Source organism: Mauremys mutica, chromosome 5 (genome assembly GCF_020497125.1).
Source record: "Mauremys mutica isolate MM-2020 ecotype Southern chromosome 5, ASM2049712v1, whole genome shotgun sequence".
NCBI lineage: Eukaryota > Metazoa > Chordata > Testudines > Geoemydidae > Mauremys > Mauremys mutica.
In genome coordinates, this window is record NC_059076.1 from 121,157,112 (window position 1) to 121,181,555 (window position 24,444).

Sequence of the window (24,444 nt, forward strand, 5' to 3'; positions counted from 1 at the left end):
TTACAAAGACAGAACTATTATTTAATTCGTCTTTTTTAATTTTTTTGGCCAGAGTGGTGAATTTTAAAAGAATAACTGTAATATGGCTAATGAAAATTTCCCCTAAGTCATATATGCACTGATGTGATATAGTTCCATGTATAAGTGTGTAAGTGTTTATAGGGTATACATCAGTGGTGCACATCTTTAGTGTTGTGTTTTTTTTAAAGTATTTAATGTTAAGAAGTCTGAATTTCAGTATATTTCATTTGGGGAGAGCTGATATTTAAAAGAAAAACCAAATCTCTCAGATGACCCACAGCTGTCAAGTTATGCGTACACCGTAGTTAATTTCTGTAGTTACATATGTTACCCTATTTTTCCCCACTTCTTCCCTCCTGTCAGTTGTGGTTTCACATTTAATTGTAACCTCTTCAGAGCAAGGACTATGTCTTCCTGTGAGTTTGTCCAGAACTTAGCATGATGGGGTCTCAGTTCTGATTGGGGTGCTACCACAATCCTAATAGTAAATATATTAATAGGACCGTGCGTTGGGGTATTTGCGCTGTGTGCTAACTGGCCGTACCTTTGACATGCCATTGTCTCCCTCTCTTCTCCTGTGGAGACCAATCACACAAGTCACATTGATGGGGAGAACTGGGATGCATAGTTCCCTTGGTGGGAACTATTTATCCCAGTTCAGATATTTGCTCATCAGTGTAGCAGGAACACACAGCATTAATGTAGGCTTTTGATACTAATAATGACTGTGCCTCTACTGTATATTTAAAGTTAATGTAACATTTATACCAGGGATCCCCAACGCGGTGCCCGTGGGTGCCATGACTCCCGCGAGGGCATCTAAATGCGCTCGTGTCCTGGCCGGCGGTCGAGCATCTGCCGAAATGGCGCCGAATTTCTGCGGCGACGCCTTTCGATGACACCGCTCGGCAAGCGCCGTCATCGAGAGGCATCGCCGGCGAAATGTCGCAGAAATTCGGCGGTATTTCCGTGGATGCTTGACCGCCGCCACGGTCCTTCGTCTGGTGCCCGCCAGATGAAAAGGTTGGGGACCACTGATTTATACAAACAAAAATAGTACAATTGCAAGAGTCCCTGCCTTCTGTGTGTATGGATCGAAGCATAGTACTGCTACTTCTGCTTCCGTGGAACAGTGTTAAAATTTTGTCTATGGGATGATGCCACCTATTGGATAGTCTTAGAATTAATAAGATGAAGCAGTTCAAAGAAAAACAGTTCTGATATGCATGAGGAGTTTTAATAAATCTGGCCATGTTTACATCTATTTTATATAAACCAGTTGCTAGAAGAAAGTTTCTGTTGGGACATTCTGAATTTCGCTGTACTGCTACAAAAATGAAAGGATGTTGCTAGAAAAAGCAGTTGGGAAAAGAAAGCTTGGATCCTCTGCCACACAACTGGAAAGAGAAAATGAAAAACAGAAAAAAAAAGAAAATGAGAACTCCAGGCAGGGCTTAAAATAAGAAGTTTTCACTTTGACGGAATTTAAACTAATCTCTTGAATTGCCCGTAGCAACCTAAACTGAAACTTTAAAAGGTTTCTGCTTTGGAAAATGTACCTTGAGATTCTCTGAGAGCACACTGTTAAAAACGAAATGCCCTTTCAATGGCTTTTCCAGCAGTGAAACACCTCCTACGTTCGATCTGATTTTGGTGAAACTTTAGAAGGAGCAATATAACTACTTGATCATATGGCAAAAACTGAAAATACCACTTTAGTTTTTACTTTGATTAAATGTATTCTAGTAATATTTGCACACAAAAAACCAGCACAATAACAGTTATTTAATATTTGAGTCATAACACTATAAAGACTTACAAACGTTGGAATTCTGGCATAAAAACACTTCATCAGAATCATAAGTGTAGAACTGGAACAGAATGGTGACAATTTAAAAAAAAAATCCACTAAGGGCCAGAGGTTTGATCCTGCTCCCATTGAGAGTCAATGACAAAACTCCCATTGACTTTAATGACACAGGATTAAGCCTTGAATCCTAGACACCTTCCTAACAAATAGTCCCCCTGGCCTGAACAGGACAGCTCATGTGAGTACGATGAGCAGGATTTGGTCCTAGATCAGTTCAGAGTAGCAGGGAAATCATACAGTATAGAAAAGCAGGCAATATCTTTCCAGATTTTATTTAAAAAATATAAAATATTCAGCACTTCAAAAACTTACTAGTGTCTCTTCATTTGCAAAGGAAACTGCTCATTACTTGGGAAATATTTACTAAACATATACAAACAAAGGTTCTCCCTCAGCTGCAGTAATTATCATTCTACTTTCTTGTCCCTGACTAAATGTCTATAACATCTGGCAACAGAAATCACTTTGTTTATTTTTAACAACCCACTTCCAGATTACTGGACTAAATTTGGACCTGAAGGAAGCAGGTGCAGCTCCAACATGTGTTGACTTGCACCAATTGGTCTGTTGAGCTTAAACGCTAACACTGTATAGAAGGGGGAAAAAAATAAAACATTCTAACTACTGGTGAAGTTATACAATCATTTTACATTTGCGTTACCATAAATTAATATAACAATGACAAGTGAATGAGAAACTTTGAATTAGTTATATCTACAGTGATTCAAAACTTGAGGATTAATCAAAACCTCAAACTGGAAGTCAACTTATCACATCTCTTGCGTTGAAAGAACAATCAGCTATTTTAAACGTTGTGGAACAGATAGTGTAAAGCACGGTAGCTTCATGGACTTCAAAGAAACTCACTTACTCAATTCCAGTGATGCTATCCTAGTTTATCCCCACTGAAAATCCTGCCGTGTTCTAAATACCCCTTTGCTTTCCTAATACTCTCCCAGAAAAAGTAAAACTGGTCTGTCTGTTCATAGTTCAAGGTAGACTTTTTTTGCATGTTTAACGTCTGTAGCATGCCAGCAATTACAAGACTTTTAGACCCTATCTGCTGTCAGGACACTGATGAAAGTATTATTTAGTTTTATATGTACTGAAGCTGTGAAAAGCTATTAACTTTAATGCAACTTTTTTTTCTTTTAATCTGCGACTGATTAACATTAGCATGATTACTATGAACTACATGCAGATGTGTTGCACTGTTCTTGCCATTATGTCAACAGTCCTTAAGATTGGGTCATATCTGATTTCAAGCTCATTCTATCTCTTGGCATCTTCTGTATGAAATCTCCTTCATTTGAAATATGTGCTCCTTCCTCTCAGTGTCTGAAAAATGTTATCAATCGTTGCTCTACTGGGCCACTCTTACATGTTTGATCTACATCCTCGACCTCAGCTTGCCGACAACGGGTTTATTAACACAAAATTCTGCCCACCATGATGGTCTCTCCAGCACCTTGCTGCCTTGAAGGACTATTGTCCACAGATTTTTATACAGCTGCAAAAGAAGAAAAATGTAGATTACCATAAGCAGAAAATCATTTAAATTTCACAAAAGTTTAAACAATTCAAATAAAACCAACTGAAATGGAATTGCAGTTGCAACTGTATTTCTAGGAATACAGAACAAGCACAAGGAATAAGCACAAAATAAAGTGCATAATTACATGAAAGCAAGAACAAAACAAATTTGGGATCAGATCTGCAGCTGGGGTAAACTGGACTAGCCGTGTTGATTTAGTTGAGTGAGGCTGATTTGTGCCACCTAAGGATCTGGCCTTTCAACTTTTTAACTGCTGTAAAACAATCACGAAGCAAAAGAAAAACAGTGAAAACTCTAAGGTTCTTGATTTCTACTTAATTTTCTTGGTGATTTTTTTTTATTCCATCTTTATTTCAGTTATCTCAACAAGCACAGTTCATAGAGGAAAGATTAAATGAAGCTGTGTTTCATTTTGTCCATGCCTCTGGAAGTTAAAGCTGAAAATACTCTGTTTTTACCCTTCTTACTATATGTTTTTGGCAAGTTACAGAATTTTTCTCCCAGATGTGAACACTTCTGTTTGAGCATCAGAAATTCCTCTCCCATCAGCACATTGTTAATTCATCAGTCTTTCCCAACTTGTTATTTTATATGGCCCAGCTAAAAGCATTAAATGGGAAATAAATTCTGCAAAAGGCCACTTTAATAGTGTAGATCTGTTGAGCACTAGTCACGTTACACCTTTTACTATTTGGATATATTTGACAGTTTCACAATTAATTTAAACTTTTTAATACCATCCTAGAAAAATGGGAGGAGGTGAGGGTGACCAGATTCTCACCTGGTGTCAATCACAATAGCTTCAATGACGCTACACAAATTTACACAAGCTGAGGCTTTGGTCCTACATGTTTTAAATAAAAATTGCAAAGAATCTCCAAAATAGTAAATACATATAAACTTTGATTTTCTGGCCCATGGTTAACTGAGACACTTGGGTCCATACAAAAGTTGGTTTGACCTCAGCATACAAAATGTTCGATTTAGTACTGAAAAGCTAACGCAAACTTTATACACTTAGGCTGAGATTTTCAAAGCTGCCTTGGATGGGAACTGGGCATCCAAGTCTTCCAGGTAGCTTTACTCTTGAATCATTCAGTCCTAAAGCTGCACAGTAAGTTCGAAAGCCTCTTTCCTGCACAGTTTAAGAACTGCAGATTCCTGACCCCACCAACTCTACCTTAATAGAACCTTGATTATCCAAATGAAATTCATTTCCCTGTTACATTCAGATGATCTGGCTTGTACAGTACTGCAATTTGTACTTTATTTTTCTATTCTATAGTTTCTATTCTTCATTTTCTTTATTTTTACCTCCTGAAATACAAGCTGTCTGTAATTTATTAATCAGTTAAATCCACTATCTATTCAGAACACACATGCTTATTTTCATCAATTTCTTCTGATTCTTATTGGATATTTTAACATTCACATTTACAGTCATTTGGATACCTTTCTTTCTAATTTTCTGCTTTGTTATTTTGTCTTTGGATTCTCTGACTCATAACTGTGGCCCTAATTTTACTTAAGAACCATAATTTCCCTTTCCCGCTATGTAGGTGGTTCATGTTTTAGTCATTGTTTTAAATTATTTCCTCTAAACCACTTCCTCAAAAACATTAAATGGATGTTCAAAAATTCTGTTGGAAACTTGGCAGGCAATTGGTAGCCTAAGACTCATTGACAGTCCATGGGATTTAGGCTCCTAACTGCATAAGGGACAGATTTTTAAAGGTATTTAGGTGCCTAGAGATGCAGGTAGGCACTTAGTGGGATTTTCACAAAGGGATTTCACTCCTATAGGAGTTAGGCACTGAGGTGCTTTTGAATATTCCATTTTGAATGTGGGACTTCGGCTCCTAAGTCTCAGAGACACTTTTGAAAATTTTATCCCTAAGCTTTAATAAAGGCAAGAATCTGTATAACTCCACCAAGTACCCTAACCTTATGGGCCACCCACACAAGTGGCTTTACTTTAAGGACATGTATGAAAATCCGATCACCGATTTAGGTGCCCAAATAGGAATTTGAGTACCTAAAAGCAGACATGCAAGTGTGAAATTTTGACCATGCAATTGCTGACACTTAGCTACAGGGTGAGTTTAGCCTTTTCCCCCCATGAATAACCCTCCCTTTGACGGGGAGTCCCATCCTTCGGAGGCCACACTCCAAAACTACCAGGTCTAGAAGAGTCTAACAAAGTCACAGGTAGACTGTTCAGTGCCACGAAAATAACCATCTCCCCCTAATTCTGTGTGTCTGACTCTTTTTGGTAATGACTCCCCTGCAATCGAATAAGTGAATTAGAAGTTGCTGCTTTTATTTTGGGTACTTTGATTAGGAACAGGGTGGCTCTTTCATTTAGACTAGTTAATTTTTATGTTGTTGATAGTTCAAGCAGTAAACAAGGTCGTGGAACAAAAACTGCAGAAGAGAAGAATGAGGGGGGATTTGATAGCTGCTTTCAACTACCTGAAAGGGGGTTCCAAAGAGGATGGATCTAGACTGTTCTCAGTGGTAGAAGATGACAGAACAAGGAGTAATGGTCTCAAGTTGCAGAGGGGGAGGTTTAGGCTGGATATTAGGAAAAACTTTTTCACTAGTAGGGTGGTGAAGAACTGGAATGGGTTACCTAGGGAGGTAGTGGAATCTCCTTCCTTAGAGGTTTTTAAGGTCAGGCTTGACAAAGCCCTGGCTGGGATGATTTAGTTGGGTTTGGTCCTGCTTTGAGCAGGGGGTTGGACTAGATGACCTCCTGAGGTCCCTTCCAACCCTGAGATTCTATGATTCTATGATTCTAACTGTCTTCAGCATTTTGATGATGTGTCTAAAACAACGTTTTAATTGGTGTCTGCACAAGATAAAGCTGAAAATGCCACTTAGGGTTCCTGGAATGGAGACATCCATTAGACTAACAGGGCAGATGAGTCATCTTTAGTCTCTCTCGTAGAAGGAATGAAATACTTTTTAAACGAGCTTTGCTACCACATGACACAGGGCCAGATTTTGCCCGGCCCTTATCCAAGTACACAATATGGGTGACAAAGGGAATGATGTCAATATAGTACAGCGTGTTTTGGATCAGACCCAATATTCAAAGAACATTCTTATACCCTAGCATAGCCTGCATACAGGCCAGGCAGAACTGCCATGTGTCTGCTTATGAGAGCAGAGATTGTTCCATTCGTGTTCCCAGGAAGGGGAACCAGTAGTGCACTGGGGAAAGCAGCGCCTCATGAAGGGGTGGGTATTGTAGTAAGTGCTTTCTGCTAAGGGGGCATTCTGAATACTTTTCACTGTTCCTTGAGGGAAAGTGCAGCTCTGCACCACCCTGTTCTGTGAGCTGTACCTATCCAGTGTATTCACTGTAGCTCTCAGAAAATAGTGCATATTGTTTTGTTCAGCCGCAGATGTAAGAGGCTAGTAAGATCCACTAAGAGGAGTTTTTAGAACAGAAATTTTACGAGAATCATCCAGCTGTACAGAAAGACACTTTCCAAAGCCCTTCACTTTTAACTGGATGGAGGAAGAAACTGACATGCACAAAGAGGTATCTGCAAATGAGCAGCACTTCCAGGACCCATGGCACAATGGTATTGCTTAGATGGTGCTAGAACTGACTGAATGACACTACGATGAAGGCAGACACAAACACTCTGGCTGAGATTTTCAAAAGTGATTTTGGGTGCCCAACATGAGACCCTTTGAAGAGGCCTGATTTTCAGAAAGTGATGAGAATCTATCCCCTTCAAAATCAGGGCCTCTGAAAGGTGCCCCAAGTTGGGGACCCAAAACCACAGTCACTTTTGAAAATCTTCACCCGTATTTTTTTTTTTAAACCAAATTGGTTTGAGGCTCAGTTAATTAGTGTTTGTAAAATACTTTGAGATCCTCTCCATAATGGTGTAAAGCACAGTGGTGGTGGTGTTATTATTTCTGGTCTGTAAGTGTATCTGTTACTTTGCAAGCTAAGGGCTGTCTCAATCCATCACAAGACACTTCCGGACATCATGTTATATACTCTCATTGAATAAATGTGATTCTCTCATGACACACTTTCTGTTAATATCATTCTTGCGGGGTATTGAAAACTGTAGAAATTACAAGCTGTCGCTGTCAAATCCTAAGGGGTTTCTTGGTCCTGTTTGCAGGCTAGGGAGCTCTGAGCATGGAGTCTGGGTCCTATGCTGTCAGTCTGCCAAGAGCCAGCCTAGAGAAAGGTGGGGTGAGTTGTGCATTTCTGCCATCTATACCACACACCAATTTCGTCAGCATGTAGTGTATGTGTAGCTACACGCAGCAGTTTAAAGCAGGCTGCGGCCACACTTCAGAGTATAGCTACATGTGTCAGTGAAAGGCTCTGGCAGGGAGGAGGCAGCAGGGAAAGGATGAGCATTTTCCCTGCTGCATCTCCCGCTGCCAGAGACGTTCCCTGCTGGCGTCTTTCCCTGTGGCAGGGAAGGCCTCCAGTGTCAGGGAGTTGCTGGGGCTTTTTCCTGCTGCTGAAGTCTTTGCCTACAGAGGGAAAAGGCTCCAGCAGTGGGATGCAACAAGACTCCATGCTGACAGAGGCATGGCATGAGTGAGCAGAGAGCATGTAGTGTATGTACTCTGGATACATTCCTACACCTGTCCGCCATGCTTTTACTTGCTTACCTCATGTCTCACAGTCTACACTGCTATTTCTGTCTGTGCTAGGAGAGCTATGCATGTACGTACTATACGCTGCTGAAAGAATCCCCCATAGGGAGCAGCATGCATTGTGTCTCTGGTTTTGGTTCTTGTGTGTTAAGGTTCTGGGTTTTAAGAAATAAAGTAGTGCTAGATCTTTCTGGAAGGTTGCAATGTAATTTCTCTGTTTTGTAGGCCATGACCATAACAATTCTTAGTTGGAACAAGTTTTAATTTCACTTTGCTCTCATATTAGACATTTTCATTAAAAATCGTGAAAAAAACATTCACAGATGACACTAAAATGAGGGTGTTGTGAGCACCAGTGAGGTCAGAGGAATCATTCCTAGAAAGGTTAGAAATATGGGCAAGGAATAAAAACACAAGATTCAGACTGGTAAAGTGAAAGCTATTACATCTGATGAGACAATAATTTGACATAGCAACAGAACTAAACAGAAACAACAACCTAGGATGAAAATCTAGCTCCATTACAATCAATGGGAGTTTTGCTATTGACTTCAAAGGGGCCAGATGGCAAATTAGACTATGCTGGACAAAATGACAGAGAAGTAAAAAAGACCAGTCCACTTTGGGGGTCTATGTGCATAGGTACAGCATCATGGAACAAGAAGATAGTAACAGAGAACCAGACTCAATGAGTTTGGGAATCAGAAGGGCTGGAAAAGTTAGAAGGATTTTGGAGGCCCTCCAAATATTAAAATATCTAGAAAAGAGATCTTATGGGATGTACAGTAGCTTCTTCAATCTAGGGTATGCACAGATTTCTACCAAAGCAACTGTGACTTCCCCATACTGGAGCATATTCTCATCTAGTGCAAATTGTCATAGCTCCACTGAAGTCAAAGAAGCTATGATAATTTGTCCAGTTACAAAAATGCCGTTTTAATTATTAGCTTTACAAGCACAGGAAGGTTTCTCTTTACCTCTCCATCAGCTCTGCCAATGGGTGAGTTCAGAATGAAGTCAGGAGGTGCAATGACATCCACCAAGGCAACTGCATCATCTTTCAACTGTTTAAAAACAAAAAGCATAAATTTGGCAGCTCTTCTAGATTTCTATGGGTACCTATGAACAACAAGCAGTGCTGGAAGCCACCAGCCAATGGTACCTTAAGAAGTTACACTTTGAAAGATCCACTATCAACACACTGTCTATTCACACTATTTTTGTCTTTCTTCCAGAGCTTATTAAAAAAAAAAAAAGACCCAACTCTGTATTTTAGAAGTTTTCCATGCTTTCCTTAAAAGCATTAAATTTTATTTTCATCTAGGCAGTACTGTGTATGTCCATACAAACTGATTAACACACAGCTCATTCATTAACATATGATTTCCAGATTCTTCTTCTTTACAATTCATATTTTGCCTGGTCAAAACGTGTGCTAGCTTGAAAAGCTAGTGTTGAGAAAAAAATAACACGGACAATATTTATGAGCAGAGATGATAATGAAATTAATAGAATGGCATTTCTGCTCTCAAGTGTTATATTGGCCTCCTATTTCATCCAATAAACACATTACTTCAAACGACAAATGAAATCCAAAGCATCTTCTTCCAAGAATTTTCCCTCAAAATATGAAATATGACTTTCTTTGAGCTCTTGCAGAATACTCAGGATTTGACCCAATGCTACTAGCCTTCCCTTTTTAAAACAGGCTATTCAACTGCAAATAGGACAGCATCCTGGTAATCTCCTGAAGTGCACAGTAAGTGGTATGTCTTTCTTCCATTATTGGGATGTTGTGTTGCTGTCCATCCACACCAAAATGATGTTAGAGACTTACCTTGGAACAAAGCTCCAGAATAGCATGCTGTATGAATCTACCAGGCTGTTCACCTGAAACATATCCACCTGCAGATAGATTTACAATGAAATTAAATGGTGAAGCTAGGATTATGTTGATGTATTCCTTTTACCAATGGCATGGTTTTATAAATCTCTTCAGTATTTATGACTTTCTCACTCAAGAGGCAGACTTTAATAACTTGCTACCTTAGGCACCAGCAGCCTTTTACATGTGTAAGTCCCAAGACTTGTCTATGGCCCCAGGGTGTGTGAATCAGAGCATGCACTAGTGTGCTGCACTGTAACTGTCCTGGGTGGACGCTGTGGGGGTGAACTAAAAGGTACCTAGTTCACATTAACATAGTCCTATTTGAAAGAGAACTATGTTAATGCAAACTTTTAGTTTGCACTAGCAGTATCCACATGGGACAGTTACGGCACAGCATGCTAGTGTGCACTGCAGTTCACTCCCCCGGAGTCTGAACTGCAGGGCCATGTAGACAAAGCCGCACTTGCAGTATGGCCATAGATCATCCCTCCCCCAGGGGCTGGATCTCACAGAGGTGGATAAGTTCGCTACAGCCCCTGTGCTAACAGAGCTGAGGCTTTTAGGCTAGCTAATAGAGGCTGACTCTTTTAGATCCAGACTTAAATCCCTGCTTCTGACTGTCTACCCAGTAACGTTGCATTACACAGGCAATAACTAAATGTTCTATCGTATACTCCAGTCAAGAGTCTCTCTTTCTCCCTGCCAAAGTGCAATGCACTGTACAGAAAAAAATGAAGGCTACAATTAGGGCTTTTTAAAAAGTGATCCATGCTGAAGATAGATTTGATCTCACCTTGGTAGAGCACGGCCATGTGTTTACTTAAAGACCACAGTCCATACAGAGCACTAAGATGCTTTAGCACAGGCTGGAGTGTAGATGGTGTGTCGGGATCATGAGTGTATTCGTGATACCTTTGTAAGACTGTTTGCTCGATGAAAGCGATGGCTAACGAACGACAATAGTATACCTTAAGAAACAGAAAAGGATTAAATAACATGTTGACAAACAAAACACAAAAGGGCCAGATCCTCAGCTGCTATAAAATGGCACGGCAACATTGAAGTTAATGGAGTTATGCCGATTTACACCAGTTGACAATCCTGCTCAAGTTTTAACGAATAAACAAGACTCTCTGGGAAGTGTGCACCTAGGGAAGTGCTTTCAAATTGTGCATTTCAAATGTCTGTTTGGCTAGGGACAATTAGGTTTTTCGGAAAGGCAATGAACATATCTACCACAACTGGAAATAAGGTTCCTAATTCTCCACCATCTCCCAACTTGTACAGTCACTTCTACCTGTCCAAAGTTAGGGCAAAACTGATGTATAATATGCTACCATTCTGATCTGGCAGCACTTCACATGCACTTTGTACAGGTGTAAATGACTACAGAAGGTGGAAGACAGTTGAGAATCAGGTCCAAGGTCTTGTTAATGCCTATTGAGCTTGAATAGAAAATGCTATAGAAATTAATATGAATGATACCAGTAGGGTTCTACAGAAATTATTCTAAAATCTATAGTACTGAATAGAGACTGCTCTCCTTTCTATAAATTGTTTTAAACCATCTTATGGAATTCTATAGCAGGGATAGAATTTTCTACTAAATTATAGGAAAAGGAAGGGTCTGATCCTATAAACATTATTGGACATAGTGCTTACTAGTCCCCATTGACTCTAATGTTGTTTGAAAGAATGACACAACTAACCCTTTGCTCTTACCCTATTAGCAAGGTTTAAAAAAACCACTATCTCTTACAATATTTTTAATACACGGGATAAAAATATAGGGACTGAGTATTTGCATAGGAAGATTTGGTAGCCTTTATATAGACACTTGAACTGGAATACCATTTACATTTGAAACAGGTTGTTATATGAATGAATATGTATTTGAAAGCTGAATAGGAAGATGTTTGTGTTATAACAGTTTGTTACACTGCTCTCAATTGTTTCCTACAGGCATTAATTTCGTATTATTCAACTTGTTGGGTTTGTTCTATGTTCAGTAAATCACAGTTGGTCAGTTTCTTTTAAATCACTGCAATAGACAGGCTATTTAAAAAAACAAAATCCTATTCCAAATAATTCCACTTTCTTTGTATAGTTCTTCAATAGCACCCTTGATCAGTGTCAATACCAGAGATAAGCTTGAACAACAAAAACCACATCTGAGCACCCATAAAACTTTGGGAGGGTAGAGAGATTTTTTCACCCTCAATGGTTGGATCTGAATTTAGATCAGAATTTCGTGATTAGACCAATTCTCTAGTCACAATCAAATGTCTCTCAATATCCCTGTTGGAGCCCTGAGAATGAGTTTCCTCCTCCCTCCCCACTTCTTCCTACTTTATAAACCCAGTCTTGTAGTCCTGCATTTTTCCCATTAACCTTGTGGCTGAGAACAAACGGACAGGACTCCCTTCTGAGCCCGTTAATCCTGTTCAGCCAGCATGAGACATCACAGATGAGTGATAGAAAGCATTCCCTCCCCTGCTACCTTGGGCAGTCTTCAGTGAACTCTCAACTCACAATAGCCCAGGGATAGGCCAGGAGTCTGTCCCAGATCTCCTGCTGCATGACTGAACACTACATCATTTCTCTGCCAAGGGGTTGACAGAAAGTGCTTCTTCACGCCCTGATGTTTTAAAATCAAATCTACGAAGGTCTCCAAAGCTCCAGCATGCTAATCATTTTCAGATGTATTTAATGAACATTATTTAAAAGAAAAATCCTCCCCTGTGCTGCACAAGCATTGTAGGGAGGGAAGAGAGCCTAATGAATACAAGGAAGAAGTAGGGCAGGGTACCTCTATATTGCTCAGCTTCTTAACACACTTGGCTATGCACCACATTCCTAAAGGGGTGTAGTCATTGGGTAATGGGCCATACCAGATGGAATCATGGTTGTATTTATGCTGTCAGTAGTAAGTGCCAGCCAGGGGACATGTTGTTCACAATCTGATACTGACCCAGCAAAGTAGACATTTCTCTCTTATTCTAAGCTGTTGCTCGGATGAAGGCTCTGATGGTGGTTACTTCTACCATAGCTTTTGCAAAGTCCCAACCAGCAGAGCTATCTGGGTGGTGGAAGCCTGGGTGAAGCCAGGTCTTCTCTACTCGGATACAGAGTTGAGTGTTTCTTGTTGCAAGTTTTCAATGTACTTTGCAGGTAAGGTCGGTAAGGTTGGCCGCCTCCAGAGCAGCAGATCCCCCTCAGGAATAACAAATGCCAAGAATTCTGTGCTTTGGGTTCCAGCCAGTTTTGTTCACTGAGGAGAGAGATGGATGGGGAAGTGCTGCAAGCTGTGATTTGGAGCCATGCCCTCCTTGGCTGTTAAAATCTTGTTAGGGGACAGTGGAGCCACTCGTCGTATGACTGTCAGTGTTTCCTTTTCACTTTCCAATACTGTCAGTCTGGTATCTGTCATGAGGGCTCTGCATTTGAGTTATAGACATTAGAGATGGAAAAGACCTATTAGGTCATCTAGTCCATCTACCTGCCAGAACAGGATTCTTTCCTACAGTATGTATTTGTCCACAAGTGCAGCATAATAAGCAGATGTAGATGTACTAATTAGGAGTGGTAGTGGATTTAATAGTAGTAGATATAATCTTCAAAAGAGGAGTTAAAAATTAAGATTAATTTGAATTTATTACACAACTATGTCTGCACGGTTCTGACGGAAACTACGTTTTGATCGTAATTGTCCTCCTTTAATACAATGCACATGGATGGGAATCATTTTTATTAGTTACTATGATTTGCTGCTTTATGAATGACAGAAGGATAAAGCAAACAAGAGCTGGCAAACTTGGAGGAAAATAGACAGTAAATAAGGTAGGACTCTGAATAAATTGTTACCTGACTGTTGTTTCTTGCTTCAAAATCACTACTCCCAGTCTGTTTCTCGTGGCTCAATTTCAGGACACTTTCTTGGAGCAGGTAACAAACCAGCCATTTATATGCAGATAATGGAACTGAAAGACAGAAGAAATTTTCCATGTGGTAAAGAGAGGAAAACTGAAATATTGCATGTTGATGCTCCCATTGCTAGTAATCACAAACGGAACTGACTTTATTCTAAACTCATGTTATTTGGGACAGACACTGGATTCTTGTTAGAGGCTTACATAAATCAATTAAAAAAAAGTTGTCAGGGAGCCAGTTGCGACCCTTTTCCTCTGCAACCTGACCCTAGCAATAAGGAGCTGGTCTAACTTATCCCATTGATGTAAGGTCCCTGAATAACATATGCCAGTGGAGGGCAGGCATAGTAAAGCTCCGCTCGGCCATGACCCTTCCCTGCTTTCAGCCTTCACCACCCTTTCTCCAACATCCTGGAGGTGGGTATGGGCAGCTTTCACAGGAGGAGCTATGCCACCTCCACCAGCTTGTGACCACTGGAGAGTTGCCCTTTGCTAGGGGAATGCTCTGCTGGCAACCCACTGCCACAAAACAGCAACTCTGAAGTATCTGACTGGGGCAAAGTTGCCAAGAGAATCCTGACCATAGTCTCTGAAATAAGAATAAACAAGGTCTTGCCCACATACATTCATTAAATATCCCATGATGCTTTTCACAAGAATGGGTTGTTTCCTGTAACAGAGTCAAATTCTCAGTTTATTATTTATATTCTGCCTTCCTACTGGTTCAATCTCATAAAGTATTTTCTCTTCCTCTTCTAAAGCTCAATCCTGAAAGGTGCTGTGTATCTCCTTGCATTGAGGATAGCCAACACCTTGTGGGTTGAGCCTTCAAAAGTTGTGGAGTGACTGTATATGCCATTAAACTGTTGCCATGTTCCACCCATATGTGGCTGTATTTAAGTGGCAAGTGAAGTAACCACTGAAGAGCAGCTTGTTAAATTTTTAAAGCACTCTGGGATTATTAGGGAAGCAGGTATTACAGAGTACATATGGGCATATTTAGTGTTGAGAAAAAGAAGACCGAGGGGGCACTTTATAACCATCTTCAAATATATTAAGGACTATTATAAAGAGGATGGTGATCAATTGTTCTCCATGTCCAGTGAAGATAGGACAAGAAGTAATTAGCTTAATCTGTAGCAAGGGAGATTTAGGTTAGGTATCAGGACACACTTTCTAACTATAAGGATAGTTAAGTACTGGAATAAGTTACCTAGGGAAGTAGTTCAATCCCTGTCATTGGAGGCTTTTAAGAACAGGTTAGAAATACACGTGTTAGGAATGGTGTAGGTACACTTGGTCCTACCTCAGTATGGGGTGGGGGGAGGCATGCCTAGATAACCTCTCAAGGTCCCTTCCAGTTCTACATCTCTATGATTCTTGGGCCTGGTCTACACTAGGCAGGGGGATCGACCTAAGATACACAACTTCAGCTACAAGAATAGTGTAGCTGAAGTCGACGTATCTTAGCTCGACTTACCTCATGGCACAGGGTCGACTGCCGCCGCTCCCCCATCGACTCCGCTTCCACCTCTCACCGTGGTGGAGTACAGGGGTCGACAGAGCGATTGGGGATCGATTTATTGTGTCTACACTAGATATGATAAATCGATCCCCGATAGATCGATCACTACCTGCCGATCCAGTACTGTCAACATACGCTTGGCTAAATCCTGGTGGCCTAAATCCTAGTCAGAGACTTAGTCCAGTGCTATTAAATTACTTCTAATAGAAAATTAATACAGATGAACAGATTTAGTTTCTTTTTCAACTGTGATTTGGCTGCTTCGGTAGGTATTAACTGATGAGACAAAAATGTGCTTAGTTATTAGTTTGTGCTGTCCAGCATGTCACAAGCTTGAGTTTTACCACAAAGACAAAGCAAACAATCATTTCAGCAAGTCTTTCTTCTAAGCCTTTGCATTTTGAAGCTAGTCAGATGTTAAGTTTTTGTCATAACTATTGAGGCATTATCTCACTTGGAGCTCTGCATCATTACCGAGACTGCAGTAATCCCAGTATTTCTTCATTCAATTAGCTGAGCACTGAAGCAGTTATTTGGATTCCAGGAAACAAGCAGATTGCCTGTTGATGACATCTATAAATTAAGGTTAAATTTCTACCCACAATAAATTCTCAGTTTCATAGACTCACTTTTGTCTTAAATCCTCATATAGATCTAATTCCCTCTAATTTCCCCCTAGGGGCCAATTTGGGTAAATAGCAGCAATAAGATCGTGGGAATGGCATGTACTGTCTTTCTTAATTTGATTATAGCAGAGAAAACTAAGCCAACTGCTGAAGCTCTTTTCTCACTGTTTCTCCATTTTTTCCAACCAAACCAAAGACAATTACTACACAGTGACATACTTTGTGCATATTGTACTATTCAAAATGTTGCCCCGCTCTACACTGTTCTAACTCACATGCACTTTCCTTATAAAGCTATTTCAAGCCCCCAATCTAATTACATCAAACGGAGATCTGGCCCATAGAAGAGTCCCTGGCCTTGTCTACACTACACAGATTTGTCAACAAAAGTCAGGTTTTGTAGACAAAACAGTGGAGGTGTACACACAACAATGTTCCTCCCACCGATTTAACTCTCCTGCTACACCAACAGAATAAAACCACCTTGACTAGCGACATAGAGCTTTTTGGGACAAAGTTACAGCGACACGGTGTCAGTGTAACTTGTTTGTTATCCTAAGTGGCCTCTGGGAGGTGTCCCACAATGCCCATCATGACCACTCTGGTAAGCAGTTTCTAGTCTGCAAACATACTCAGGCATGTGCTCCTCCCACTTTAAAGAATTTTTGAAATTCCACTTCTTGTTTGCTCAGAGTGGACAGCTCATATCACATCTTCCCAGTTGACCATGCTGGCTTTCCGCAACAAACAGGCTCCTGCGTGGAGTATAATGGAAGTTGCTGGATCTGTTGGGTCTGTTTGGAGAGGAGGAGGTGTAGTTGTACCTCCAATCCAGCCATAGGAACGTTGACACCTATGAGCAGATTGCTCGTGGCATGGATGAAAAGGGGCAAAAAAGGGACACGTAGCAGTGCCATGCTAAGATAAGGGAGCTAAGGCAGGTGTACCAGAAGGCACGGGAGGCCAACCATTGCTCTGGTGTGGCACCAAAAACATGCTGCTTCTATAAGGAGCTGCACACCATCCTCAGCAGTGACCCCGACCTCCCCTGCCAAGAGCCATGTGGATACTTCGGGGGGACTGGAGGCAGTAGCCAGCAGGGTCAGCCCTGAGGAGGTCGAGTTGGAGGAGGATGTGGGACAGGCGACAGGCTCGTCTGGTGGCGTGGCAAGCCAGGACCTCTTTGACTCCAGAGTGGTCTAGCCAGTCCCAGCAGTCCAGCTCTGGTGTGCCTGAAACAGGAGATGGGAGCTCTGATGAGTACTCATTTTACTTTGATAGTGCATGGTTGCATAAGGTAGAGGTGTCTTTTATTTTGCTACATGGTGCATGTGGGAGAAGGGATTGACATTAACAACACTAGGTATTGTTTGCATCTGCTTCACATTTCCCTGTGCAGCTATGCAGTGGAGGTCTTGCAAAACAGTTTGTTAATGGCACACTGGGATCTCCCGGGAATCCTCCATAGAGATAAAACGGTTACTCATCTTCTTGTAACTGCTGTTCTTCGAGATGTGGTGTTCACACCATTCCAGTCAGGTGTGTGCGCATGCCGTGTGCATGGTCGTTAGAAATTTTTTCCCTTAGCAGCTCCCGTCAGGTTGGCTGGGGAGCTGGCTGCAGAGCCCCCTGGAGTGGTGACCCAACCCCCCTTTCAGTTCTTTCTTACTGTTGGAACTGTCTCGCTTGCCTTGCAAGTACTCCCTTAGCTTAGTTATCTAGTTCTCCTTTTTCAGAATTGTGTTACTAGGCACTTGTAGTGAAAACCACCCAGATCCTTTGTCCCATCTTGCACACACACCTTCGGGTCAAACTCACCATGATTAGCGCTCTGGCCGTGCTTGCCAAGAAAAAGTGAGAAAGAGGCATATGTAACTTTTATGCTTTTATGATTAAAGACTATGAGTGATATCACAATACTAACTCTGTGTATTGTTTCTTTTGCTGATGCAGATGTGCCCTGGAGGGCCAGCTCCTACACACTGGTGGAGCGCCTCTGTCAGATAAGGAGGTGAATGAGGAAAAGTAAGGGCAGTTCTCATTTTGTAGTCCTTGTGCTGTAGGGCGGGTATGAGCTCTGCACAGAGTTCAAGGAAGGTAGCTTTATGCATATGAAAGTTCTGCAGCCACTGCACATCATCCCATATCTGCATCACAATCTGATCCCACCACTCAGGGCTTGTTTCCGAACCTAGTAGCAACAATCCACCATGTGCAGCTGCTCCGTGAATACCAACATCAATCTTGAATTGTTTCTTTCCATGGCACACAACAGCTCATGAAATACTGCAGGATCAGCAGTTCATAACACTTATCACTAGACTGGTGAGCAGTGCAGGATCCATGCTTTCAGGCAGAGATGGCAGGTGGAAAGTTTACAGGGGCAGTTGAAAAATGGTCTGAAATGCAGTTGGAAGACCTTGGAATTTTGGGATGGAGAAAACTCCTAGAACTCTTAGTAGGAGAAGGTGATTTGCATAGTGGGATAGCTTTTCACAGTGCTCTGCTCTCTCTGTCGGTGCAAGAAGCATTGTATAAACATGCACAGGCGATGTAATCACAGCAGTTTATGATAATCGACGTAACTTAAGTCTACTTAACTCTGTAGTGTAGACATGGCCTCTCTTAAAAACAATACAATATTGGAGGACAACTACCAACAAATACAACTTTAGCGGAACAAGAATAACACTTTACTTGAAGAATACATGCAAGCCAACATTGCATGAAACTATTTTGTCTAGCAATTTCATGCTAGAATTCAGTTTGCATGTTTTGTGCCTATGAGACATATTAAGAAATGAAAATTTGGTCCCTAAGTAATTGCAGTGTGTATCACACAACATAAATAAATAGTAAATGCAATTTGATGGAGAATATGTTATAAGAAAAGAAAAAAAACACCGGATCAGGTGAGAATTCAAATGTTCAGCTGTCAGCTTATCAGATCCAGAGCTGGATGAATAATACAGAAAACTCTAAATTTTCTTATAGTATTTTTACATTTTTGAAAAATACCATCTCTATAAGTTGGCTGAAATACAGCAAATATTTTTGCCAAAAAAATCGTCAAAAATTTGAAAATTTTAAACCAGCTCTGTCGGATTCCCTTTGCTGTCTAGAAAGCCAGCTGAAAGGACACAGCACTTCTCTTGGCCACTTAGGTCACAGGTAGCACAAGAACAGCACCTGTTTTTAGTGTGTCTGCTTTGGAATGAAACCAAAAGGTGAAGAGCTGTGCAAAAGTAGGAATAAAAACACCCAATCGATCAAGTTAATTCACATTTTAATCTAAATTAATTTACCCATCCTAGTTCTCTTGCAGTCATGGCTCTACACATATCCTAATAAATACCAGAGGAAAAACATTGCTTATTAGGGATCATAGAATCATAGGGTTAGAAGAACATAAGAACGGCCATACTGGGTAAGACCAAAGGTCCATCCAGCCCAGTATCCTGTCTACCGACCGTGGCCAATGCCAGGTGCCCCAGAGGGAGTGAACCTAACGGGTAATGATCAAGTGATCTCTCTCCTGCCACCCATTTCCATCCTCTCACAAACAGAGGCTAGGGACACCATTCCTTACCCATCCTGGCTAATAGCCATTAATGGACTTAACCTCCATGAATTTATCCAGTTCTCTTTTAAACCCTGCTATGGTCCTAGCCTTCACAACCTCCTCAGGCAAGGAGTTCCACGGGTTGACTGTGCTCTGTGTGAAAAAACAACTTCCTTTTATTTGTTTTAAACCTGCTGCCCATTAGTTTCATTTGGTGGCCTTTAGTTCTTATATTATGGGAACAAGTAAATAACTTTTCCTTATTCACTTTCTCCACATCACTCATGATTTTATATACCTCTATCATATCCCCCCTTAGTCTCCTCTTTTCCAAGATGAAAAGTCCTAGTCTCTTTAATCTCTCCTCATATGGGACCCGTTCCAAACCCCTAATCATTTTAGTTGCCCTTCTCTGAATCTTTTTAATGCCAGTATATCTTTTTTGGGATGAGGAGACATCTTTACGCAGAATTCAAGATGTGGGCGAACCATGGATTTATATAAGGGCAATAAAATATTCTCCGGCTTATTCTCTATCCCTTTTTTAATGATTCCTAACATCCTGTTTGCTTTTTTGACTGCTGCTGCAAACTGCGTGGATGTCCTCAGAGAACTATCCACAATGACTCCAAGATCTCTTTCCTGATTAGTTGTAGCTAAATTAGCCCCCATCATATTGTATGTATAGTTGGGGTTATTTTTTCCAATATGCATTACTTTACATTTTTCCACATTAAATTTCGTTTGCCATTTTGTTGCCCACTCACTTAGTTTTGTGAGATCTTTTTGCAGTTCTTCACAGTCTGCTTTGGTCATAACTATCTTGAGCAGTTTAGTATCATCTGCAAACTTTGCCACCTCACTATTTACCCCTTTCTCCAGATCATTTATGAATTAAGTTGAATAGGATTGGTCCTAGAACTGACCCTTGGGGAACACCACTAGTTACCCTCTCCATTCTGAAAATGTACCTTTTATTCCTACTCTTTGTTCCCTTTTAACCAGTTCTCAATCCATGAAAGGATCTTCCCTCTTATCCCATGACAACTTAATTTACGTAAGAGCCTTTGGTGAGGGACCTTGTCAAAGGCTTTCTAGAAATCTAAATACACTATGTCCACTGGATCCCCCTTGTCCACATGTTTGTTGACCCCTTCAAAGAACTCTAATAGATTAGTAAGACACGATTTCCCTTTACAGAAACCATGTTGACTTTTCCCAACAATTTATGTTCTTCTGTGTATCTGACAATTTTGTTCCTTACTATTGTTTCCAATAATTTGCCCGGTACTGACGTTAGACTTACCGGTCTGTAATTGCGGGGATCACCTCTAGAGCCCTTTTAAAATATTGGTGTTACATTAGCTAACTTCTAGTCATTGGGTACAGAAGCTGATTTAAAGGACAGGTTACAAACCATAATTAATAGTTCTGCAATTTCACATTTGAGTTCTTTCAGAACTCTTGGATGAATGCCATCTGGTCCCAGTGATTTGTTACTGTTAATTTTATCAATTAATTCCAAAACCTCCTCTAGTGACACTTCAATCTGTGACAACTCCTCAGATTTGTCACCTACAAAAGACAGCTCAGGTTTGGGAATCTCCCTACCATCCTCAGCTGTGAAGACTGAAGCAAAAAATTTATTTAGTTTCTCCGCAATGACTTTATCATCTTTGAGTGCTCCTTTTGTATCTCGATCATCCAGGGGCCTCACTGGTTGTTTAGCAGGCTTCCTACTTCTGATGTACTTAAAAAACATTTTGCTAATACCTTTTGAGTTTTTGGCTAGCTGTTCTTCAAACTCGTTTTTGGCTTTTCTTATTACATTTTTACACTTAATTTGGCAGTGTTTATGCTCCTTTCTATTTACCTCACTATGATTTGACTTTCACTTTTTAAAAGATGCCTTTTTATCTCTCACGGCTTCTTTTACATGGTTGTTAAGCCATGGTGACTCTTTTTTAGTTCTTTTACTGTACGTTTAAATGGGGCCTCTAGTATGGTGTCTTTGAAAAGTGTCCATGTAGCTTACAGGGATTTCACTCTAGTCTCTGTGCCTTTTAATTTCTGTTTAACTAGCCTCCTCATTTTTGCATAGTTCCCCTTTCTGAAATTAAATGCCACAGTGTTGGACTGTTGAGGTGTTCTTCCACCACAGGCATGTTAAATGTTATTATATTATGGTAACTATTTCCAAGCGGTCCTGTTATAGTTACCTCTTGGACCAGATCCTGCGCTCCACTCAGGACTAAATTGAGAGTTGCCTCTCCCCTTGTGGGTTCCTGTACCAGTTGCTCCAAGCAGCAGTCATTTAAAGTATCAAGAAATTCTGTCTCTGCATTTCGTCCTGAGGTGACATGTACCCAGTCAATATGGGAATAATTGAAATCCCCCATTATTACTGAGTTCTTAATTTTGATAGCCTCTCTAATCTCCCTAAGCATTTCATTGTCACTATCACTGTCCTGGTCAGGTGGTCGATAATAGATTCCTACTGTTAGATTCTTATTAGAGCATGGAATTACTATCCATAGAGATTCTATGGAACAAGGGTCATCTAGTGTAACCCCCTGCCAAGATGCAGGATGTTGTGTCTAAAAGGATGTGCCATAGTTTGAGCTCTCTTGAATACTGTGCGTTTGGAAGCATCACTCAGTCTCTAATGCTTATAGGTAAGCTGTCTGCTTACAAAAGGTGGTAGAAAAACACAGAACAGACAAAGAAAGAGAAGAAAAATCAGCTGGCTGGGGGGGAAGGGACAGAGTGAAAATAACTATTTGTATTGAGAAAATAGAAAATGGCTACCTGAGGAGTCCATGCAATCTTCAACATTAGAGGCTGTGAATTTCTGGCCAAGAATATGATTGTAGTCTTCCAAAAAGTTTACTGATCCAAGAGGGGACGCAATAGAAGCTTTATCTGGAATACCAACGATGAACTGATTTGTTACAAAGTCGACGTCAGAGTATTTTGAGGTAAAACACTATCCTAGGGCTAGGTTTACTCTTTCTTGATAGGCCAGGTGTAGAAATGCCAAAATATTTAGCTTATTACTGCCTAGTGGGGATTCAGCTGAATGAGGAGAGGTGAATAAGTGCTGAGGAGCTGACCTGGCTGGTTGCAAGCTCCCAGTGGAGCGGAGATTGTAGATTCAATACCCATGAATGGGTTTTCCACACCTGGAAGATGTTGGCCAGAATCTGTGCCAGCAATTTGTCCCGTGATCTTTTATCCAGAAAACAACAAAATGCTATCGTTAAAATTATTCAGTTAGGCTAAACATTCTGCAACCTGTACGCTCAGTGCCTAGTACCATAGTTCATTTGAAATGACTGACACGGATTCAGATGCTATTTAATGCATGTAAGGGTGGTAGGAGATAGATTGCCTTTATATTATTTTTCAAGGACCACAGAGCCCGGCCCCACTCGGTGCAGAAAGCTTCCAATGACTTCCAGTGGACTTGGGAGTTTGAATCCCTACATTACTTTTTATCATGTTAATTTTTCAAAACTACCTACTTACAACATGGAAAACAACTAGTTACAATGAGGTCCAGCTACTGTGGAGATGGATGCAACAGAAATATAGAGAGAAGGAGATCAAGACATTTGTTTATGAAGGTACCTAGAACATTATTTATGATCTACAAATAATGATTACATAAATAAATTCTGTCAGTATGAAATTATCTCCTAGTCTTGTTACCAAATCACCACTAAATCTAAAACAAGATACAGTACTGCATGCTAACCTTGGTGTTTAGCATTCACCCAGCTCAGTAAGTAGTTGCTGGTTTGCTGAAGCAGAACATTATTGTCTCCTTCATAGGTGCAGTTTGGGTCATTGTCATTTCGAATATCACCTAGACGATTCACTTTTAAAAGAAAAGTCACAAATTTTAATACGTAATGTTACTCAATCATTATACAAATATAGGTCAAAAGAACTTGGAAACAATTATTCTGTGAGTTTAAAAAAAATAAGAAATCTGAATCAGTTTCCAATATAATCAATATAATTATTCTTATCAACAGATGATGCTGAAAAGTTACCCTTTGTTTACAAAACTAAATACATGGGGGCAAATTTTCAGAAGCATAACGTCCATTTTATGAGGGCAATCTGCATGTGCAACATCTGCATCTATATTTCTCCTTCAAATGAACTGCAATGGCACTTTGGATAGCTGTAACTGCCTCATGGCCAGTGCAAATATTACACTTTGCGCCTGAAATTCATTTTGTGGGTGCAGATTTTGCATGTGCAAACTGGATCTGTGTGACACTCCGTACCTCAAAATAGCACCCTGGAACCCCCATCTTCACCACTGTGATATGATTATGATATGTTTTGTACAGAGAATGCCTTGTGAGATATCATTTAAAAAGTTTTGATCTGTTGAACATTAAAATCCTGTTGAATTATATGTGCTATCATTGTATGTGAAGTTATGAAATACTGCTCTGTGTTACTGAAATATGTTGTGAAATGGGGAATGCCCACAGCTAGCCTTTCAGTAGCAACAAAGGAGCAACTATCTCTGGCCAGACAGGCGTTGATAGCCCATCAGGAAGAATCCACTCTTCCAGACGCTTCTCAGAGAGGGCAGGTATGCAATGAGGGCTACCTAACCCCCACCTCACAGCAAGTATCTTTCTAGCAGTTGGAAGAAAGTATAAAAGGGGAACAGTGACATCATCACTTGGCCTCTCTCCTCCCCCATCTCAACACCTGGGAGAGCATCTGGAAGACAAAGAGTTTGAAGCGGGGAGACTGGTCTCAGGCTGGGAAGGGAATCTAGCCTGTGTATTAAGGACTGTG

The 24,444-nt window shown here is 40.6% G+C and overlaps 1 protein-coding gene across 3 annotated transcripts in view; it reads right to left on the bottom strand.

Moving 5' to 3' along the window:
* Positions 1-1,117: 1,117 nt before the first annotated feature.
* ACOX3 (acyl-CoA oxidase 3, pristanoyl) overlaps positions 1,118-24,444 on the bottom strand; it is a 66,405-nt gene continuing 43,078 nt past the window's right edge. For 2 of the 3 annotated variants that reach the window (XM_045018100.1, XM_045018098.1), the window contains 7 exons: positions 23,375-23,497; positions 22,426-22,539; positions 13,840-13,955; positions 10,769-10,943; positions 9,925-9,992; positions 9,065-9,151; positions 1,786-3,401 (listed from right to left, as the gene is read on the bottom strand). In XM_045018100.1, coding sequence (XP_044874035.1) covers positions 3,282-3,401; positions 9,065-9,151; positions 9,925-9,992; positions 10,769-10,943; positions 13,840-13,955; positions 22,426-22,539; positions 23,375-23,497 — 803 coding nt within the window. In that variant the 3' untranslated portion in view covers positions 1,786-3,281. Of the gene's footprint in view, positions 1,419-1,785; positions 3,402-9,064; positions 9,152-9,924; positions 9,993-10,768; positions 10,944-13,839; positions 13,956-22,425; positions 22,540-23,374; positions 23,498-24,444 lie in introns of those variants that run through there. The other variant, XM_045018099.1, reaches the window with a different exon arrangement.